The sequence below is a fragment of the Mirounga leonina genome, unplaced genomic scaffold (assembly GCF_011800145.1).
Source record: "Mirounga leonina isolate KUSES-001 unplaced genomic scaffold, KU_Mleo_1.0 Mir_114, whole genome shotgun sequence".
Lineage (NCBI taxonomy): Eukaryota > Metazoa > Chordata > Mammalia > Carnivora > Phocidae > Mirounga > Mirounga leonina.
In genome coordinates this window covers 44,938,108-44,957,032 of record NW_023270265.1, presented here as the reverse complement: position 1 = coordinate 44,957,032, position 18,925 = coordinate 44,938,108, and the positions used below count along the sequence as shown (strand labels likewise).

The 18,925-nt window shown below is 46.6% G+C and overlaps 1 protein-coding gene across 1 annotated transcript in view; it reads right to left on the bottom strand.

Annotated features, from left to right (window-relative positions):
* The window catches only part of DMBT1 (deleted in malignant brain tumors 1), a 115,518-nt gene extending 96,828 nt beyond the window's left edge, over window positions 1-18,690 (bottom strand). The window contains exon 1 of the mRNA XM_034987317.1: window positions 18,672-18,690. Coding sequence (XP_034843208.1) covers window positions 18,672-18,690 — 19 coding nt within the window. The remainder of the gene's footprint in view (window positions 1-18,671) is intronic.
* Between the last annotated feature and the right edge of the window lie 235 nt (window positions 18,691-18,925).

Sequence of the window (18,925 nt, the reverse complement as noted above, 5' to 3'; positions counted from 1 at the left end):
AAGAAGAAGAATGTGTTTTTTCCTTGTGATTAGAACCCTTAGGATCTACTCTCTGAACAGCCGTGGTGACTGTCGTGGTCATTCCATCCCTCCCAGCCCTGCTCCTTGTTTATCTCATAACTGGAGCTGGGCTTCTTATGCATCAGGTCGCTCAAAGCTTTAGTTTATTTCTCTTTACTTTTTTAGCTTAAATTTTGCTTTCCTATTGGCTGAGAAAGGGAACTTAAAGAGGCCGATTGATGGGCCTTGTAACCGAAGAGCAGGAACACACAAGTTTCCAGGACCCCTTCACTTCTCCACTTGGAAACTCCTGCACCTGCAGCTAACGGTGCCCCGAAGTCACCGGATCCAAGAACTAGCAAGGCCCCCAGTGAACATCCATGCCCAGTCCTCTCTCTCCTTCCCCCCATCTCACAGATGAGAAAACAGAGCTTCAGGGAGGTCCATGGAGTAGACCCAACCCCTCCTCCTCCCACTGGCCATGCTGCCTCCGGAAAGGCCTCCTGCGAAGGGCTGTTGCAGGCAGGGGCAGAGAGCTGCTGGTCCTCCAGATCAATTCAGCTGGGGGGCGCATGTGATGGGAAGGCCATCGCGGGGGGAAGGGGCAGCTCACGCCGCTTCTGCTCCACACAGGTGCCCTTGGCAGTTAGTGGGTTCTGGAAGAAGGACTGAGAAAACCGTCTATGAATGAGTATCCACCACAGCCCCCACGGTACCCCAGAAGCCCTGGTACAAGGGACAGATTATCTTAGTGCCCTTTGTGTGGCAATGCCTATGGCAGAGGCTGCCGAGGAATCAGGGGGGAGCTTCCTGTTCGTGCTGCCAACACGGATTGCCCAACTCCCCTTTATAACCTCAGCTCGGTCACCTTGTGTCTGTTGTTCCATACTGTGAGGCCTTAATCTTCTCCGACCTCTTCCTGGTCAGTCTCCCTCTTTCCGTTCGACATGCTCATCTGGAACCACAGCAGCAGATGTCCTAGCTTCCTCTTTGCCTTGCCGGTTTTCAGGACCTTCTTCCACACCTTCTCCCCAGCCCATTCCGTGTCTGGGCAGCCCCATCTCAGAACTCACACTTGGCCCTGCCAGAGAACCTGGGGTTTCTTGTCCCTGGCCTGGCTGCCAGGCCTGAGACTCTCCCACTGCGCTGGTACCTGCCCATCTCCCTCTTGATTGCTTTCCTGTTGGCATGTGCCTGGAACAGGTATCCCTCCCAGGTGTGTCTTCCAGAGCCTTACTCTACCAGTTGCTCTCTGTTTACCTTTGCCTCAGGATGTATCCAGAGTGTTGCAGCCATCTGTCATCATGAGCTTGTGAGCTAACACTCCAAGCGTCAGCGTTTGCATTTAAGTGTCCTCTGTCAGGGCATCTGGCCAGGGCTTGCTGGCCACACCGTGTTCATCACAGAACACGCAGATGTAATATCTGGAGATCTCTGGACAAGAAGGGACTCGCTAAGAAGCCAACGTATCCACCCGTCTTCAGGTTAGAATATCTCTTTGAACCAGCCCCTGATAGTCAACCCTGCACATTGTGCGAGGTGTTCAGAAGCCAAGGCCCCACTACTCTCAGTCACCCTTTCTCATGGAAAATAAAGTACAAAAGTCATGAGAATAAAAGTTGTTAAACACTGCCCAAAATAAGGAAGAGAAAACACCCATTTCCCTTTGTCCCAACACTGCTAGGGCAATAATATCCCCCCTGTCTTCCTGGGAGACCTGCACAAACAGGAATGAGCTGGACTGGCCCTTGTTCATGCCTCTCTACCTCCTACCTGGCTGGCACACATCCTCTGCCCTCTATAAGCAGGTGCACACGTGTGCATGCGCAGACCCGCACAGAGAACAAAAAAAATTCCGGTAGAAGTTGAGTATTGAACCAAGCCTGTCAGTCAGAATTTCTTCAGAATTCATCTGGAATGTTCTATTTTAGACAGCATCATCTCTCAGGTTCACATGGTATATAAGTTCACCTTCTAACACATAACATAGTTCATGGTCCCTTCCCTTATTCTGAATGGACCACTTCCATGGACTTCAAAGAGTAACTCCATTTTATCATTTCATCTTCCCTGATTCCATAAACTTATCTCTAATCCCACTCCAGCTTCCTCTTTCTATTCCAAAGCTCCTTCCTTCATCTTTTGTCAGGTGGTGGCGTATCTGTGTGCATGAACATCTTAGTTTCTTTCCACTATTCCCTCAAGGGCAATGATTACAATTCTGAAAGTCCTTTTTTTTTTTTTTTTTTTTTAAAGATCTTCACAGAAAAGTTGATACCATTTGTACTTTAGGCATAAAGGGCTTTCCTCCCTAAATGTAGGTGCTCCATTTGACCATCTAGGTCTTTCTGCATGCTGACAGCCTCCTGACAGTTCATGCACTTTCTTCTGTTTCTTTTCCTGAGGAGTCAAGTACCATTCAGTCATGTGCCTTTTGAAGGGGTTTTGCTGTTTCTTCATTCTCTTCCACTGAGGATTGGAAGACTAGTGCTCACGATACTCATGTCATACACGAGCCATCCCAGTGTCTATGGCTAGAGAGGACAAGCCCTCTTTTTTTCTGTTCCCATTCAAAAAAATCAGGAAAGGACCCTGATTGGCCTAATTGAGGTCAGATGCTCACCCTTCACCCAATCATCGAAGGGCAGTTGCTGAGGGCTCAAGAACATGGTAACTCCCACTCAAATGGATGAAGCAGTTTCCAAAAACAAAAGGAAGGCTATTTTCAAAAGAATTAAAGATGAAATACTCAAAACAATAGAAACCTGCAATAAAGTATTTGTAAGTCTGCATGTAGGTGTAATGAGTAATGATAACATCACTGCCTGAAGACATGTTCACACACAATAAATGCACTGGACAGATGTTATCAAAATGCCAATAGCGATTACAAGATAGCAAACCATGGATATGAATAACTTTATACTTTGAAATTTAATGGCAAGAAGTAAAATAAGAAGGGCAAAATTCGGGGCATCTGGGTGGCTCAGTTGGTTAGGTGTCTGTCTTCGGCTCTGGTCATGATCCCAGGGTCCTGGGATCGAGCCCCGCATGGGGCTCCTTGCTCAGCGGGGAGCCTGCTTCTCCCTCTCCCTCTGCCTGCTGCTCCCCCTGCTTGTGCTCTCTCTCTGTCAAGTAAATACAATCTTAAAAAAAAAAAAAAGAAATGCAAAATTTATGCAGCAAAAGGCAGCAAAAGAGGAAAAGGAGGACATAACAAAATGTCATCAGTCTAAGTAAAGGCAGGAAGGAAAGGAAAAAAGATGCAAACAGAAAAGATGGTAAGCACAAAATATAAGAGAAGATCTTTAAAATCAGTTCAAATATAAGAGAAATCACAATAAATGTAAATAGGTTATGCTCGCTGTTCAAAAGAAACAGGCTATCCATTTGTATTTTCTTAAAAAACCCAGCTATATCCTGCCTATAAAGTTATGCCTAAAACAAGATGACATAGAAAATATTGGGGAAAGCTGTACATCCCATGTAGTGCTAAATCAAAATGGGCATGGTGACATTAATTTATAGCAAAATATGATATAACTTATGGTAAAAATCACTAACAGAAAGAAAGAGGAATGCCAGTAGTAATAAAAGAAACATTCCACCAAACTTTGGTCGCATCTGCCAAAGTAATCTTGAAACACAGGAAGCAAAAACTGACACAATTGCAAAGAGAAATTCACAAAACCACAACCATGGTGGGGGTTTTAGCACGTTTTTCTCAGGCACTTACAGGTCAAGCAGGCATAGCATTGTTAAGCATATAAAAGAGATGCAGATGGAAAGGAGACATTAGTCACCACCCATGATAAAGAGCCAACCACTAACACAATTTCGGGAACACTGTAAAAGGTGTAAGTTTCCACACTGTGATTGTGAATGTCCTTTCTCTTAGCCTGAAAATCATCTGCCCGACTGAAAAATAATTGCTACTGGGAAATGGTTATATAACCTGGAATACAAGACCCATTTGTAGAACTTGCCAAAGGGAGACAATTTCATAAAAACAAGAGCAAGGCAGCCCTTGACTTTTAATCATTTCATTGGTTTGAAAAAATGGTGTCAGGCTTAGGGAACAAGAAGGCACTAACATCTCCCATGGTCTCCACCCTAAGACCTGTGACCTACTGAGTGGGGACCTAGTCAGCACTGAGGAACACTTTCTAGGGCAACTGTTCCCACCCAGAATATTGGCAGGAACCTGAAGAATATAAGATGCAAACAACATTAAATATTACAACAGAATTCCCATGCTGTCTATAAAAGCATCCACTGTTAGTGAAATATTTACTCAATCACCCCTTTACCACCATATTTCTGTTTGATCGGGAACGTTTATTGCCGACCATATTCTCTTACATACTCACATCCTCCCCTCCAAGTCTCTCTGACCCAATTTCATGCTAAGCCTCCTCAAAGTAAGATCAGGGAAGAAACTCCCTCACTTCAAAGGCCCTGCTTAGTTCAGTGAGCCTACAATCAGCACCACGATAACAAGATATAATAACAATGTATTTTAAGTGTTTATCCACCTCTACCGACCCTTCTTGACAAGAGTTTGTAACACGATGAGGGGCCACGGCCCAACACTTGAGAACCACAGTCCTAGAGTCTCACTATCCTCACATCCTAGAAGTTTTCCCTTCATAATGTTTTGCTTTAGTTCAAGTCAGTTCCTGGGAGGAGAAAGTGAATAGTTAATCTGCATCATGCACTCAGTAAGAATATATAGAGCAATCACTCCATGTCAAGTCCTGGGCCAGGTATTGGGATTCGAAATGAGTAAAAGAAGGTCTCCTCCCTTGAAGAGTTTATGATGCAGTGGGAAGACCTGTATAAGCTGGTGATAACAATACAGTATGATAATGAAACAAAGGAGGCTATGTGGACACCTAGGAAAGGCTCCCTGCTGGAGAGAAGGGCACAGTGCAAGAGCATTAGTCATAATGGGGATATTTGAGCCAAGTCATGAAAGAAGAAGAGGCAGTGGGGAGGCAGGGGGAGGGATGGTGGGTGGGAAGGGCTTTCAGGGCAGGGGCATTATTATGTACAGGGCCATGAAGAAAAAAGAAAGCACAGACACGCTGGGAGAATTGAGAGTGAAGCGTAACATCCAGGAAGGCAAGTGGTGAGAGCTGGGGCTTCAGAAGCATGCAGGAGCCAGATCATGGTGGGCCTTGTGTGTGCACCTGATCCAGGAGAGATGGTGCATCTGGGGCTGTAGAATGAGGCTCAGCTTTATCTGTACAGAAATTCTGATTGAATCTAGAGGCCTGTAAAATCCATCTCTATGCTTTGGGCTTTTTCTTTCGGCTTTGAATCAATCTTTAGCCTTTTGCCCTGTTTCCAGCTGCTATCAGACAATCTTCTAGAAGCCTTCAGTGCCCACTGTCTACAAGACAGACTTCCAAGTTTGACACTCAAGGCACTCCACTATCTCCATTCAATCTACCAGCGTCTACACAAACTTTTCTCCTGGCCGACCCATGTCCCAGCAACAGACTTATCCTGCTTCAATTCATCTCATTTGCTTACAACAGCTCAGATCCTTCTGCAACCTTATTCATCCCCCAAGACCCACCTTGAGCCGTCACCTTTGATAGAGCATGAGAAAATATCTGCCCACTGATGGAGCATTTCATATATGCATCTAGCACTGTCAGATTTCTTATATGTCTACTTCTCATCTCCTGAGCTAAACTGGGAGCTCCTGGAGGTAAAGGAATGTGCTCATTAGGACACACTCTGCTTTTCAAAATATGAATTGGGTTAACATGGATCAGACCCCGAATTTTGTTATCATCGTGAAAAGAGAGATCCATGCTTGTGATGGGAATGCTAAAGTCTAGTACCAACCTAAGACATCTTGACTTAACAAGAGTGCAAAAGACCGGACAAGGACCCATATTTTCACTATGAGGTTTCAGACTATTTCATACTGGTTCCTGCATTGCCAAAGTCATCTCCCGGCCCTCCAGTCGTATCAGTAAATGCTAACATCCATAGAGGTCTGGATCACCAAAAAGCAAGATATGAAAAATATTTGCCTCTGAAAGTGGCAATGTAAATTTATGGGGAACTTTCGCCTTTTACTGTGTAAACTTTGACATCTTTAAATCTGTTGCACATACATAAACTATATTAATAATAAAACCAACTACCAAAGTTTTAATGCAAAATGACCAAAAAGCTTATAAAAACAATATCATATTTAGATGTTGTGTTCCTTGCCAAAAACTCAAGAACAAATTAGTCACAGATTCAGCAAATGTTACTAAAGCGAAGATGACCATAACAACCATGAAGGAAACGTTTTAATTAGCATAAAGTGTGTCAGCCTTGTTCAAATTTATAAGAACCACAGGAAAGATGTACTGGATGGCTCAGTGCTCTATATGAGCCCATGATTTTTCTCTTAATACATTTTTCTACCACAAATAGAGAAGCCAAAACCATTCCATGGATCTTTAGAACACCCATGGAAGCACTTATGCTGGATGATGGAGTTTCTGCCACAGAACAGCAGTTTGAGAATCAGAGATCATCATTTACTCCACGAATGTTTATTGGGTCTACTATGTGCCAGGCACTCATTGTGCAGTGAGCCGAGAACACAGGGGCCCTGCCTACCTAGGGCTTCTAGACTAGAGGAGGAACAATAAATAAGCAAACATGTAGGTAAAGAGGGACTGAACCAACATTTAGTCCCTTTTATCCACCTCCTAGTTTATTTTAGTCACCCAAGTAGCTTATTCCGTAACTTACTTAATGACCACCAGAAAAGAACCATGTGATCTGTTCAAGATTTGCCTCATCCCTTCGCCTAAAGAGTTTACTCAGACAACTTGCTTGAACTTGACCATAAAAATACTTTTAACTTGAGTTAAGAGCCATAAAGGCAATTCTCATTAGTGTGGGTATTCTAATCTGAGCAACTAGACCTTTCCCTAGGAAAGACATTTCCTCTGTGGAGACCCAGATTCTGACCTTGGCCAAATTTGTGATTCAAGGAAGAAGACTAGGGTCAGCCCGAGGAAAGGGCTGGTGAAAAGTAGTAAATGCCATTGCCATTTTGCATCCTGCTGGACTTCAAGGATAGTTCACTGTAAGTGCTCCATGCTTTTACTGGTTATTTCCTTTGAGCCACATGTTCCAAAATCCAGTTCCACAGACTTATGGAATTAAGGGCCCCATGGACACTTAACGTGCAGTGTGTATGTGCATTTTCCAGACATGGGTAGAGTGCATGGCTTGCCTCTAATTCTCAGGAGAGTCTGAGCTGTGCAGGTTGATGGTCAAAGTGCAGGAATCCATGCTCTGCAGTCGTGGTCACCCACAGGAGGGCACGCAACCTGCCCCGGAAGACCAGACGATGTGACAGCAGTAAGCTCTACCAGGCTCTGTGTGTCGTGCCGAGAACTGAGGCAGCATTTATGTCATATATCTTCACACAGTTTATAAGACAAGTACTGATATGATCACACCCACTTTACAGAATAATTAAGTGGTTCTGGGACTTCATGCTTAACTACTACCTTACATTTGCTCTTCCTATGGTCAGAAACGCTTGCCACCTCCCATGGGAGCCAAGGAGCACTATGATTACAAAGAGCCTCTAGCTTATTCCTTTTGCTGTTAAAACTGGATCCAGAGCCAGGTGCCAGAAGGCCTCAAATGTGTCTCTGGCAAAATCTGATTCAGAAAAAAAGGAAATCCAGACAGGTTCCCAAGATCTCACAGTGCTAGGAGCTGTGACGCCCAGTGCACACGTATTTCAAAGAACCATTGTTCATCTTAATTACAGGTAAATAGATGGACATAATAGTCTCTGTTGACTCTTTTCAGGGCTAGCCACTTAATTATGGTCTGCTCACAAGATGAAAAACCCAAGTTCCACCCCCTGTCAAGACTGTTTTGCCAAAACTTGTACTTGAAGTGGTACTTAACAAGGCAATAGGCCCCAGGTAACTGTGGGAGGGAAGGCAATCACGAAGATGAATAAAACATTTCATATATCCCTCTTGGCAGAAAATAATGTTGGAGGATACATTTTCTGTAATCAATACGGTTCTAAAAATTAGACACAAATCATTGTTTTACATGTTTTAAAGGGTCAAACTGAAGAGTGATAATGGGGATGAAGATCACCACTGTCACCCCCATTTAACAAGGACCAACCTCAGGGCTGCCGTGTTGTATGAAGTGTCTCAAAACCCCATCACAATTCTATAAGGTAGATTTTATTCACCCGTTTTAGAGATGAAATAAAGTTGAGAAAAATACCCAGTGACACAGAGCTAATAACTAAGCAGCTGAGCAACAGCTAAACCCTAATTCTATCCACCTCCAGAGCCCTGCTTGCTTTCCACTGGCTCCTGCTGCAAAACTTTTGCTGTAATGTGAATACTCTCCCTGGCTCATCTGTTCTATATCTTTGATTTTCCAAGAAGCATATTCAAAATAGCAATTTAAAAAATACGGTGTAGAGGCGCCTGGGTGGCTCAGTTGGTTAAGCGTCTGCCTTTACCTCAGGTCATGATCCCAGGGTCCTGCTGGTCCTGAGCTCCCTGCTCAGTGGGGAGCCTGCTTCTCCTTCTCCCACTCCCCCTGCTTGTGTTCTCTCTTGCTCGCTCGCTCTCTGTGTCAAATAAATAAATAAAATCTTAAAATAAAATAAATAAAATAAAATAAAAAATACAGTGTAGGGGTGCCTGGATGGCTCAGTTGGTTAAGTGTCTGACTCCTGATTTCAGCTCAGGTCATGATTTCAGGGTCATGAGTTCAAGTCCCACATCAGGCTCCATGCTGGGCGTGGAGCCTGCTTAAGATTCTCTCTCTCCCTCTCCCCCCACCCCCCCTCTAAAAAAAATGCAGTGTAATTCTAGACTTGAGCACCACACAACATGGATCCATGACCTAGGAAGAGTTAAAGCCTTTGTGCTGACCTTCCTATTCAATGCCATTTTTAAGAAATCTACCATTCACCATTTTCCATTCATTTTATCATGAGTAACTCACATCTTCAACCACAAGCCCAGGGCTGGTGTCCAGAAGCTAGGGAGCTGCCTGACCTCAGCTGATCAAGCTGGTTCCTTGTGCATAAAAATGAGCACAAGGAATCATACCAGCCTCCTAACATTCAATGCAGGGACATTATCCAGTGTGTCCATCTCTACACGGCCGTTAATCATTTACAGTATTTCTTCACAGCTTAGATAATGCCAGTAATGCACAGTCATGAAATAATCTGCCAGAAAGATTAGTTTTCATTGCTCAATCATGTTATAAAACAATCAAATTCCTGACATCCATGTTATCAAAAGCTTGGAGTGTGGGAATACAGTTTTTCCTGACAGCGGCTTTATGATTATGGATAACTCTGATTCCCAAAAGTTTTCTAGGCAAAGTCCACCACCCTCTATTCTTCAAGCATCAGGTTTCTAAGAGCCATATAGCAAACTATTGAGTAGTATACTGATCTGCCTGACATGATGTATCAAACGGGTAGAATAATAAATTTTTATTTCGTGCAACTGGAAATGGCCATAAAATGTCTACTGTTGTTATTCCTAATAATGGTTTAATAGAGGGCAGTTATGAGATATGGTTTATCCAAACTGTCCAGTTCTCTAGGAACTAAAAGGAAAATCAATCACAAAAATCAGTTGGTCCAGCCCAACTGTAGTGAGGCCTCAAATTTCATGCTAATGGAGCTCATAAAGTTGTTAAGATTGTTAATATCTTGAAAAGTTGCACTGTTCTCAAATCTTAGGTAACATTGGAATCAAGAGGTCTGGGGGTGCTTGGGTGGCTCAGTTGGTTAAGCGTCCAAGTCTTGGTTTCAGCTCAGGACATGATCTCATGGGTCCTGAGATCAAGTCCCATGTTGGGCTTCACGCTCAGCGGGGAGTCTGCTTGAGGATTCTGTCCCTACGTCCCTGCCCCACTCTCTCTCTCTCTAATAAATAAATTAATTTAAAAAAAAGAAAGAATCAAGTGGTCTGGTAAGCGTTTAGGAACCCTAATAAGAATCAGGTAATTCTGATACAGGTGATCTTTGAGAATTGCACATTGAAGCAGTTGACCTATCTGGGTACAGGGCTGTCCCCCCTGGCAGGATGCCCATCACTGACACTGGGGTCGAGGCACACCTGGTGCAGGGAGCAGAAGCTAACAGATCAAGTTCTTGCTCTCCACTATTCTTTTCAGAGGTAAGAGCTAAGGTGTAAAGATAAAGGCCACTTTAACCTTGGGCAAGCTGGCTAATTAGCAGTTCAAAGGCAGGGATAAGCGGTTATAAGTCATAGAAGCAGACTTAATTAGAGGAGTTTACCAAGCTCCTCCTCTTTCCAGAACCTCCCAGCCCCTTGACCTTCACAGCCTTCAGCTAATTTCCACCAGCCCCTCACCAATTCTGCCTCTCCTTCACATCCCCAAGGCTCCAGCTGTCTCCCCTTCTCCTTGTTCTTCATCATTTGGAATTAAATTAAGCTTAAAGTCATTTTTATTTTCACGGCTGTTAATTTAAAAATCAGAGGACCCCTATTTCTAGTTTCATTTATAAAGGCTTACTAAATATATTTGTATTTTCTATCATATTATCAAAATTTTTTCTTTGTATGATGGGGACCCCCAGTCACTAGCTAATTACTGCTCATCTCCTTTGTGCAAGGTTTTGAGTGGGACCTCTAAAAATACAAAGTTTGTATTTTTCCAAACCTCTCTCTCTTGAGGACAGAGACCTGTATCACTCACATCTGCCTTGCTTTCCAGTATGCTCAAAAATAGAGCGATTGCTCAAAAAACAGTTACTGAATTAAGTGATTCCAGCCTTCAGAAACTTACATCCTGACCGGGAGGTGGATATAAGTGCAGGGAGAAGAAATCCCGACACAGACTGTATTCATTTCTGATTGTTCCCATAACAAAGTACCACAGACTGGGTAATTTAAAACAACACAAAGTTATTATCTTACAGTTTGGGAGGGCAGAAGAACAAAATGGGCTTCACAGCTTAAGATCACGGTGTCGACTGGGCTGTGTTCCTTCTAGAGGCGCTGGGGGAGGAGCCATTTCCTTGCGTTTCCCAGTTTCTAGAGGTGCTCAGACTCCTTGGCTCGTGGCCCCTCCTCCGCCTTCAAAGTGCATCCCTGTAACCTCGGCCTATGTAGTGACATCTCCTTTCTTTCCTTCTGACCCTCCTGCCTCCCTCTTATGAGGACCCTTGTGATCATACTGGGCCCACCCAGATAGTCCAGAATAATCCTCAGAGCTCAAGATACTTAATTTAATCACACCTGCAAAATCCCTTTTGCCATTGAGGGTAGCATATTGACAAGTTTCAGGGACTGGGATGAGGACATGGGGGTGGCATGCGTAGGGGTGCTCAGCCGACATCAGACAGGCACAGATCTAGGAATCCAGGAAACGGGGTTGGGGCAGGGGAGCTCCCCAAGGTGGGAGTGGTAAGGATTGGCTTTCCAGAACAAAAGACTTTTCAGCTGAGCCACGAAGGATAGGTCAGGGCGGGGGATCAGGGCAGAGTTTTGGAGTCGGGCAAAACTGAAACTTCAGTTTTCTTCTATGTAGACTAAAATAATACCCATTTCATTTATGGTAAGATTAAAGAAGTGTACGTAAAGGGCCTGGCTACGCTATGTAACTAATCTATAGAACATTTGCTAACATCCGGAGACGACGTCCACTTTCACTCATTACAGACTGGTCCCCCTCGAGGCTGAAAGGACACAATGAAAGAGAAACTGTCAGTGAAAAACGTAGCATCCTAAGAGTTACCACGTAAAGATCTTATGGTGCTACTCTCTTTCCCAGAAGTTACGAATTCCACATCCAGTGGTCAAGGTCTCCTGCCAAATTACTTGGCTATTTTCATCCAAAATAAAAAGAAGCTGAGGGTGTGGTCAAGCCAAAGGAAATGCCCTTGGCCCCAGTCAGGAAACCATTTCCATAACAACCCAGCACCACACTACAGCTGGTCAGCGCCATCTTGGGCTGTGCCTGAGTGTTGGCTATTGTCCGCACCCACCAAGGGAAATGCTCCTTCCTTGGCTTTCCTCAGACAAGGTTTTCTTTTAAAGCACTGGGTTGGGTTTGTGAGCAAACAGATCAGTCTGATGGGGACTGTTGGTGATGATCCTGGCAGTGAGCAGCTGCCTGCCGTGCTGCTTGAGGACTCCTAAATGTGCAGAGCCAGTGAGTTTGGAGCATGGGAAGCTCACATTCTTCCTCTCTGCATGCCAGAACCCTCGCTCAGGGAGGGAATAAAATCACAGGAACAAGAAAGTCACAGATAGATAGATACCCAGTGTCGTCTGGAGTGCTATGGAGAGGTGACATCAGAATACAGGAGGGGAAGTAGAAAGCAGAGGTGACACCTCATGAAGGTGTTGGGTGCCCATGACTCTTCAAGGCCTTCTGCTTTATAGTCGCCCAGGTCTGTAAGTTTTGCGTATAAAGGGCTCACACTCCTCTGCCACCTGTTGAGGGCATCAACACAATCCCCATGATTTCTGTAGCTCATACTCAAAGTCACCGTAGGCTCCAGCTTCCTGTGCCCACTGAGCTCCACAGCTGGTCTCACGATGGTATTGCCACCTCCCCCATTTGCTCCTCTCTGCCAAGCATTGACCTAAAGTTTCATGAGCAACTCTGCACTGAAGTTTGGGGACAATGAGGGGAGTTTACAGAAGAGCAAGGACATCTAGGAGAAGTACTTCCTTCAGTTCTTTACACCTTCAAGAATTTCCCATTGGCTTTTATCACGTTCTGCGCCTCTTTCCCCCTCTGCCTTTGGTTTTACCAAGCCTATTAACTTTTCTTTCAGGGTTGCCCAGAAAAAATCCAAATTCATCTCATCTTCTTCAACAAAGAAGTCCAGCCATCTCCTCCTTTTTTCTTCTTTTAGATCAGGATTTTTGCCTCTTCAACCCCAACGGCCTTCAGAGTCTACCCCAAAACAAAGAACCATCTGCTGTGGTACAGAGCAGCCCCAGACAGCTCTAGGTTCAGACAGCAGCATCCTCTGTTCCCTCCAGAGCTCTAAAAACCCACTTGCTCTGAGTCTTGGGTAGCATCTTAAAGAGTGTGCCCGCACACTGGCGAGCCAGCCTGATGCTGCCCTCCGGCCGAACAGTGAGTGCCTCCAGGAAGATGAGAAGCATGTGTCTCATACACCTTGAAGTCAGAAAAGGCCTGGAGTCGACTCCCCGCTCTTCGTAGCAGAGCACCCACCCTGGGCCAAGCCAGTTAGTGTATCTGAGGCTCACGGTGCTCATCTCTGAAAAGGGGATGGTAACACCTGCACTGCATCCTTATAAGGATGAAATATGAGAGTCAACACACTTCTATGTTCAGTAGATATGGTAGCCATTCTTGTCATGATTACCACCTCTTGGCAAAAACTCTTTCACTCATTATTTTTACCATTTTATCCTCTCAAAGCTCTATGAAATAAGTGCGCCACGATACATTAGACCCATGAAAAAACCCACAGAAGTGAAGGTTCCCCTGGCCAAGGTGGCCCAGCTGAGTGGCTGAGCTCAGACCAGAACCAAGGCACCCCCACTCCTTCCGGCAGAGCTGCTCTGGAACTGCCAGCGTCCAAGCTGCCACGCTGGGTGGCTGGAAGTGGGCCAGGGAGGGGAGCTGACTTTCTCCTCAGGTAATGCGATTTTTCTAGCAACTTGGTGTGACTGATGTTGAACCAGGCCCAGACAGCAGCACGTTTCCTGCAGCCTCGGCCTGGACGGTTCTGCTCTCGTGAACTGAAAGATCCGTTCTAAGCACAGGTGTTTTCCATCTGGGAGCTGTTTTCCTCTCTCTAGGCCAGATGAAGTGGGAGAACGGGTTCCCTAACAAAGTCCAGATTGACCCTTTTAGAAGGAGTTTCCTCTTGTGTTCCCACGTTTTATTAATTCCAGTGCTGTGTCCTCCCACCATCCAAGGCAATAGACACCGCTCACGATAGAAACACATTGCGAAAGTGGACATGGGAGGACAGCAGCCTAAAGGCCATGGGGACAGGGCCAGGGAGGGGGCAGGTGTGGCTCTGGAGTAGGCCAGGTGGCCAGTTTGGGCAAGAGGGTTGTCTCGGCTTCGTGTTCGCATAAATCAAGGCTCACACGGTTGCAAGAAACAGACACTGAGCAGGTTCGGAAACGGCTCGTGCCAAAGGAAGATTCATTATGAGCACCCAGGGCATCTGGTGACCCACAGGAGTGGGTGGGAACCAGGGCTTGGACTCGCTAGGACCCCTCCTTCACTCTGCCCCATCCATGCCCTTGTCTTCTCTTGCTCTCACTACCTTTCCTCTCTCTCTTGCTGCATTTTCTCTGCTTCTCAAGAAAACCTCAGGCTGCCAACAGCTCTCTCATTTGAATGTGCTCCTTCCAAGAGACCCACAACCCGGAGCCTAGAATCTCTTAGTTCTGACCGAAGAGGCCAAGTGAAAAGGCAGCACTCGGCACTGCTTTTAAGTGCAAGTTACCCAAGGTCGAGTGTCAGTTGTCTTCATCAAAAAATGGGTGCCCATGGGAGTGGGGTTCAGAGGCCCAGGAAGGAGGGGTCTGGACTCACAGAGCTGCCAGGAAGAAACCGAGGCCCAAGGCCTGAGTCGACTGAAGAACGTTTCTGACGTCACCCCTCACGGTGCCAGGAGACAGGCCGCACTGATTAAGAGGCTACCTGGACGCCTATCCCAGTTTCCATGTGAACTGGGTGAAGGGACAGTTCCAAGCAAAGTGATGAATGGGGAGAAGACGTGAGGACAGAAAAGCCAGCCGGCGTTCAGTACAGTGTTGTTTGTACCAAGGCAAAAAGTAGCCACAGAGGGCACCTCACACCGTTTCTGGTATATTCTGCAGGCCCAAACATTTCAGCTGGCGCTCAACTCAGCCAGGAATTTACCACCTAAGACTGGGAATAGGAACACATTCAGAGGACGGCCAGGAGGCAAGGAGGTGAGAGAACATATCCTAGGAGTGCCGCATTTCCTTTCTAAAGTGTGGTGTTAGCCTACAGAACGAAAGACAGGAGTAGGGATGGGCATACCAGCCACCGTTAAATATGCAACGTGCTGTGGAGCCCCAACAAAAAAAGTGGAACTCACCAGGACACATATTTTTGACCCAATACAAGCCCGAGCTGCCTTTGGGGCTGGGGGCTCCCCATTCCTGGAAGCGTGCACGCAAGGGGTGGACAGCCCATGGTGGTCATTTGTGGAGGAAATTGGGTTACCTGACTCCTAACATTTCTTCCAGTGTCAGATGGAGCCCAGTGTTGACCTTATTCGCTGGGTCACAAGCCCTCCTTTTATGGGGCCAACCTCATAGGCTACCATCGCTGGACATCGGAGAAGACACGGGACATAGTGTGTCCTGCACCAGTACTTATCCTGGGGGCTGGAAAACCACTCCCTCTCGTAGGTCTTGAGAAGTTTCTGTGGCCAATCGCCATGCAAGGTACTGTCACCTGTGCCCCCCTCACATAGGCTCCGTGTGACAGAGGCGTAACAATTCCCACTTTACAGATCAAGAGGCTGAACCCCGTCGCCATAAAGGTCCATCATTCAGGAAATCGAAAAATTAATTGGGACAGATTCATATGATGGAATACTAACATGGAGCGAAATAGAAATATGTGTATGGAGAAAGACATGTATCATATGACCTCACTGATACGAGGAATTCTTAATCGCAGGAAACAAACTGAGGGTGGCTGGAGTGGGGGGTGGGTGGGAGGGATGGGGTGACTGGGTGATAGACACTGGGGAGGGTGTGTGCTCTGGTAAGCGCTGGGAATTGTGCAAGACTGTTGAATCTCAGATCTGTACCTCTGAAACAAATAATGCAATATATGTTAAGAAAAAAAAGAAGAAGAAGAAGAAGAAGATAGCAGGAGGGGAAGAATGAAGGGGGGAAATCGGAGGGGTAGACGAACCATGAGAGACGATGGACTCTGAAAAACAAACTGAGGGTTCTAGAGGGGAGGGGGGTGGGAGTATGGGTCAGCCTGGTGATGGGTATTGAGGAGGGCACGTTCTGCATGGAGCACTGGGTGTTATGCACAAACAATGAATCATGGAACACTACATCTAAAACTAATGATGTAATGTATGGGGATTAACATAACAATAAAAAAGAAAGAAATATGTGTATGTGTGTATATATACTTACTTTATATGTATACATATTATATATACATGTTACATATGTACATATATATACACACACACACAGAGGATAGATCTCAAAAGACACAGTTGAGTAAAAAAAAAAAAAACAAAGTTGTAGAGTAATACACACTAGATATCATTAACGAAATTCCTAAAGCCCACATAAACCAATACACACTGCCCATTAGATATATATGTAGTATATAAATGTATGAAAAAAATGACACACCAAATTAACAAGGGGATAAGGAGGCAGGAAGAGTGGGATTGGGTGAAAGCAGTCAAAGGAAAGTTCAGATATGTGTGTAGGGTGTTTCTTTTTTTATTTATCAAAAGGAAATATAGCAAAGTGTAAACAATTGTTAAACCTGGTTGGATGGAGGATGGGTGTTTGCTTACTGAGAGACAGGAAGAAACCGAGGCCCAAGGCCTGAGTCGACTGAAGAATGTTTCTGACGTCACCTGAGATGCCGGTTAATATGCATTCCTAGTTGTGCACCCAGCAGCTGGTGGATTCTGACCCAGTTCTGCTCAGCTCCTGCCTCTGCCTCACCCCGAGCTGGACCCATCGTGCTTGCTGGCTCCTCCTCCTTACTTGTCCCCCTTTCTCCCCCCACCCACTGCCTGGAACCCCAGCAACCTCAACCGGTAATACCAGTGAGGGCTCAAGAAGTCCAGAGAGGGGACCGGCTCAGCATCCCGGAAAGGGGCAAGTGACTGACATCAGAGCCCGAGAAAGCATCCAATGATGGGGGTGCCCAGGGACCCTGGGGGGTGGGGGGTGGGCACAGAAGAAGGCAGACATGGCCGTAAATAAACGTTCCTGGCCTGACAATTTGCCACCCTGGAGAAGACCCACTTGTCACCTTGGTTCCCACCGTTCCCTGCCCAGCATGAGAAGGAGATAGGGCTGGCCTCCCCCGGCAGGGGTTCTCAGCTGGAGTGCCTGTTAGCAGGCAGGTTCCCAGGCTCTGCTCTGAGTGGGTGTGTGGGGTGAGGAACCCACGGTGGAGGGAGTCCTCAGGCCAGGTGCGTCCCCACTAGCAAACGCACAGTGGCTTAAACCAGGTCACAGCCCAGTGTCGTGGGGGAAACTAAATCCCGCTAACCTTCAGAAATGGGAGAAATGCTTAGCAATAAAGGGGAGATAAATACAGCAGGAGAGGAAAAGAGCCATCAAATGGAAGATCAAAGAGGTGCTCCCAGGGCTAGGCGGTGCTCCCCTGCCCCTTAGGTCCTAAAATAGTCCCAAATTTCAAAGTGCAGGAAGCCAGAGGCTGCAGGATGCTTCCCGTAGAACAGGCAGGACACCGCAGACGTTTCTCTAGCAGCTGCCCCTCTTCGGAGACTCCTCCAGCGCTCCTCGCCTACGACGCTCTCCTGCTTGCACGGGGCTGTGGAGAGGCTGCGCCTAAGGTCCCTGCCTTCACAGGGGCTTACATTTTAGCCAGAGAAACAAGCAATAAACAGGTAAATGCGGTCCATGAGTAACATGCAAGAGAAGGGGCTGGGGCGGCCGGAGCGCAGACGGTGGGCTCAGGGCCACGGCCCGAGGCCGGACGAAGCTGCCCACTCCTGCCCGCAGCATCGAGCTCTCTTGGCTACTTCCTCCAGGCATCCTTCCCTTTCGCCTCCAGGTCTCCTGACACCTCCCCTGAGTTTCATGAGACCAGTTCACCCTCTAGTGGACACACCTCTGCCATCATCACAGCCAAGGGGTTTAATAGAAACTTTGCCGCTCTGCTAGCCTTGTAATAAATAACTTACGAGTTCTGGGGCTCAGATGCAGTATGCCCACTTCACAGATAAAGAGGAGGTTATAAGAACAACCCGTGGGAGGAGAGGGGCCCTGTCTGAGCAGAGACCGGGTGGTCCCAAATCGAGTAGCCCCACACAGCTAAGGGGGCTTGGCGGGGGGAGATGCGTGAAGGGAAGAGAGCACGTCCGCCAGGCAGGTGCACAACGCAAGGGGCGAATGGCATGGCCCAAGAGCCCAAGGAGGACGTGATGGTCACTTCGTGGAGTAGAGGCAGCTCTGGTCACCAAAAGCCTCCTCGTCCTTTCTGGGCTGTAAGGAATTTTGTCACAAGGACAGGGCAATGCCACAGGAGAGGGGTCTGCACCCAGGGTGGAGAAACTCACGCAAGGGTGGCCCCCACCTGGAACGCCTCACAGCGCCACCCCAGCCTGAGGCACAGCACTCCCAGGCCTCATGGGTCAAGAGCAGATTTTTTTTTTTCCATGGGAACACGTGTTTCCGTCATGGGAAAAGGACAGATCAGAAAGCTGGGGCTGGTCAGGTTGCGAGGAACAGGGCTTGGAACCATGTGAGCGCCATGGAGGGGCCAGTGGCCACACTCCCAGCAATTATACTTGGATTTTTCAGTTTTGTTTAGGGTCAACTCTGCAGGCTTGAACCTGCTGGGAGAGACTCTTGCTTTGAGAAGTTCTTCTACAAAGGAGCCTCCCCACTCACCTTTGCCCAGAACACCCATCTTGGATCTGCAATCTGGGCCAAGGGAAGCAGAAGGGGGCTGCTGCTGGAGGCTAGTGGGGGTGAGCTGAATCTGAAGCATTTTTCTGGATCAGACAGGCGCTTCCTTTGGCTCTAGGGCTTGATCTAGAACCTCATATTGTTCAGAAGTTCACTTTTTAATTTTAATTAATAGGCCTTATTTTTTTTAGAGCAGTTTTAGGCTCACAGCAAAATTAAACAGAAAGTACAGAGTT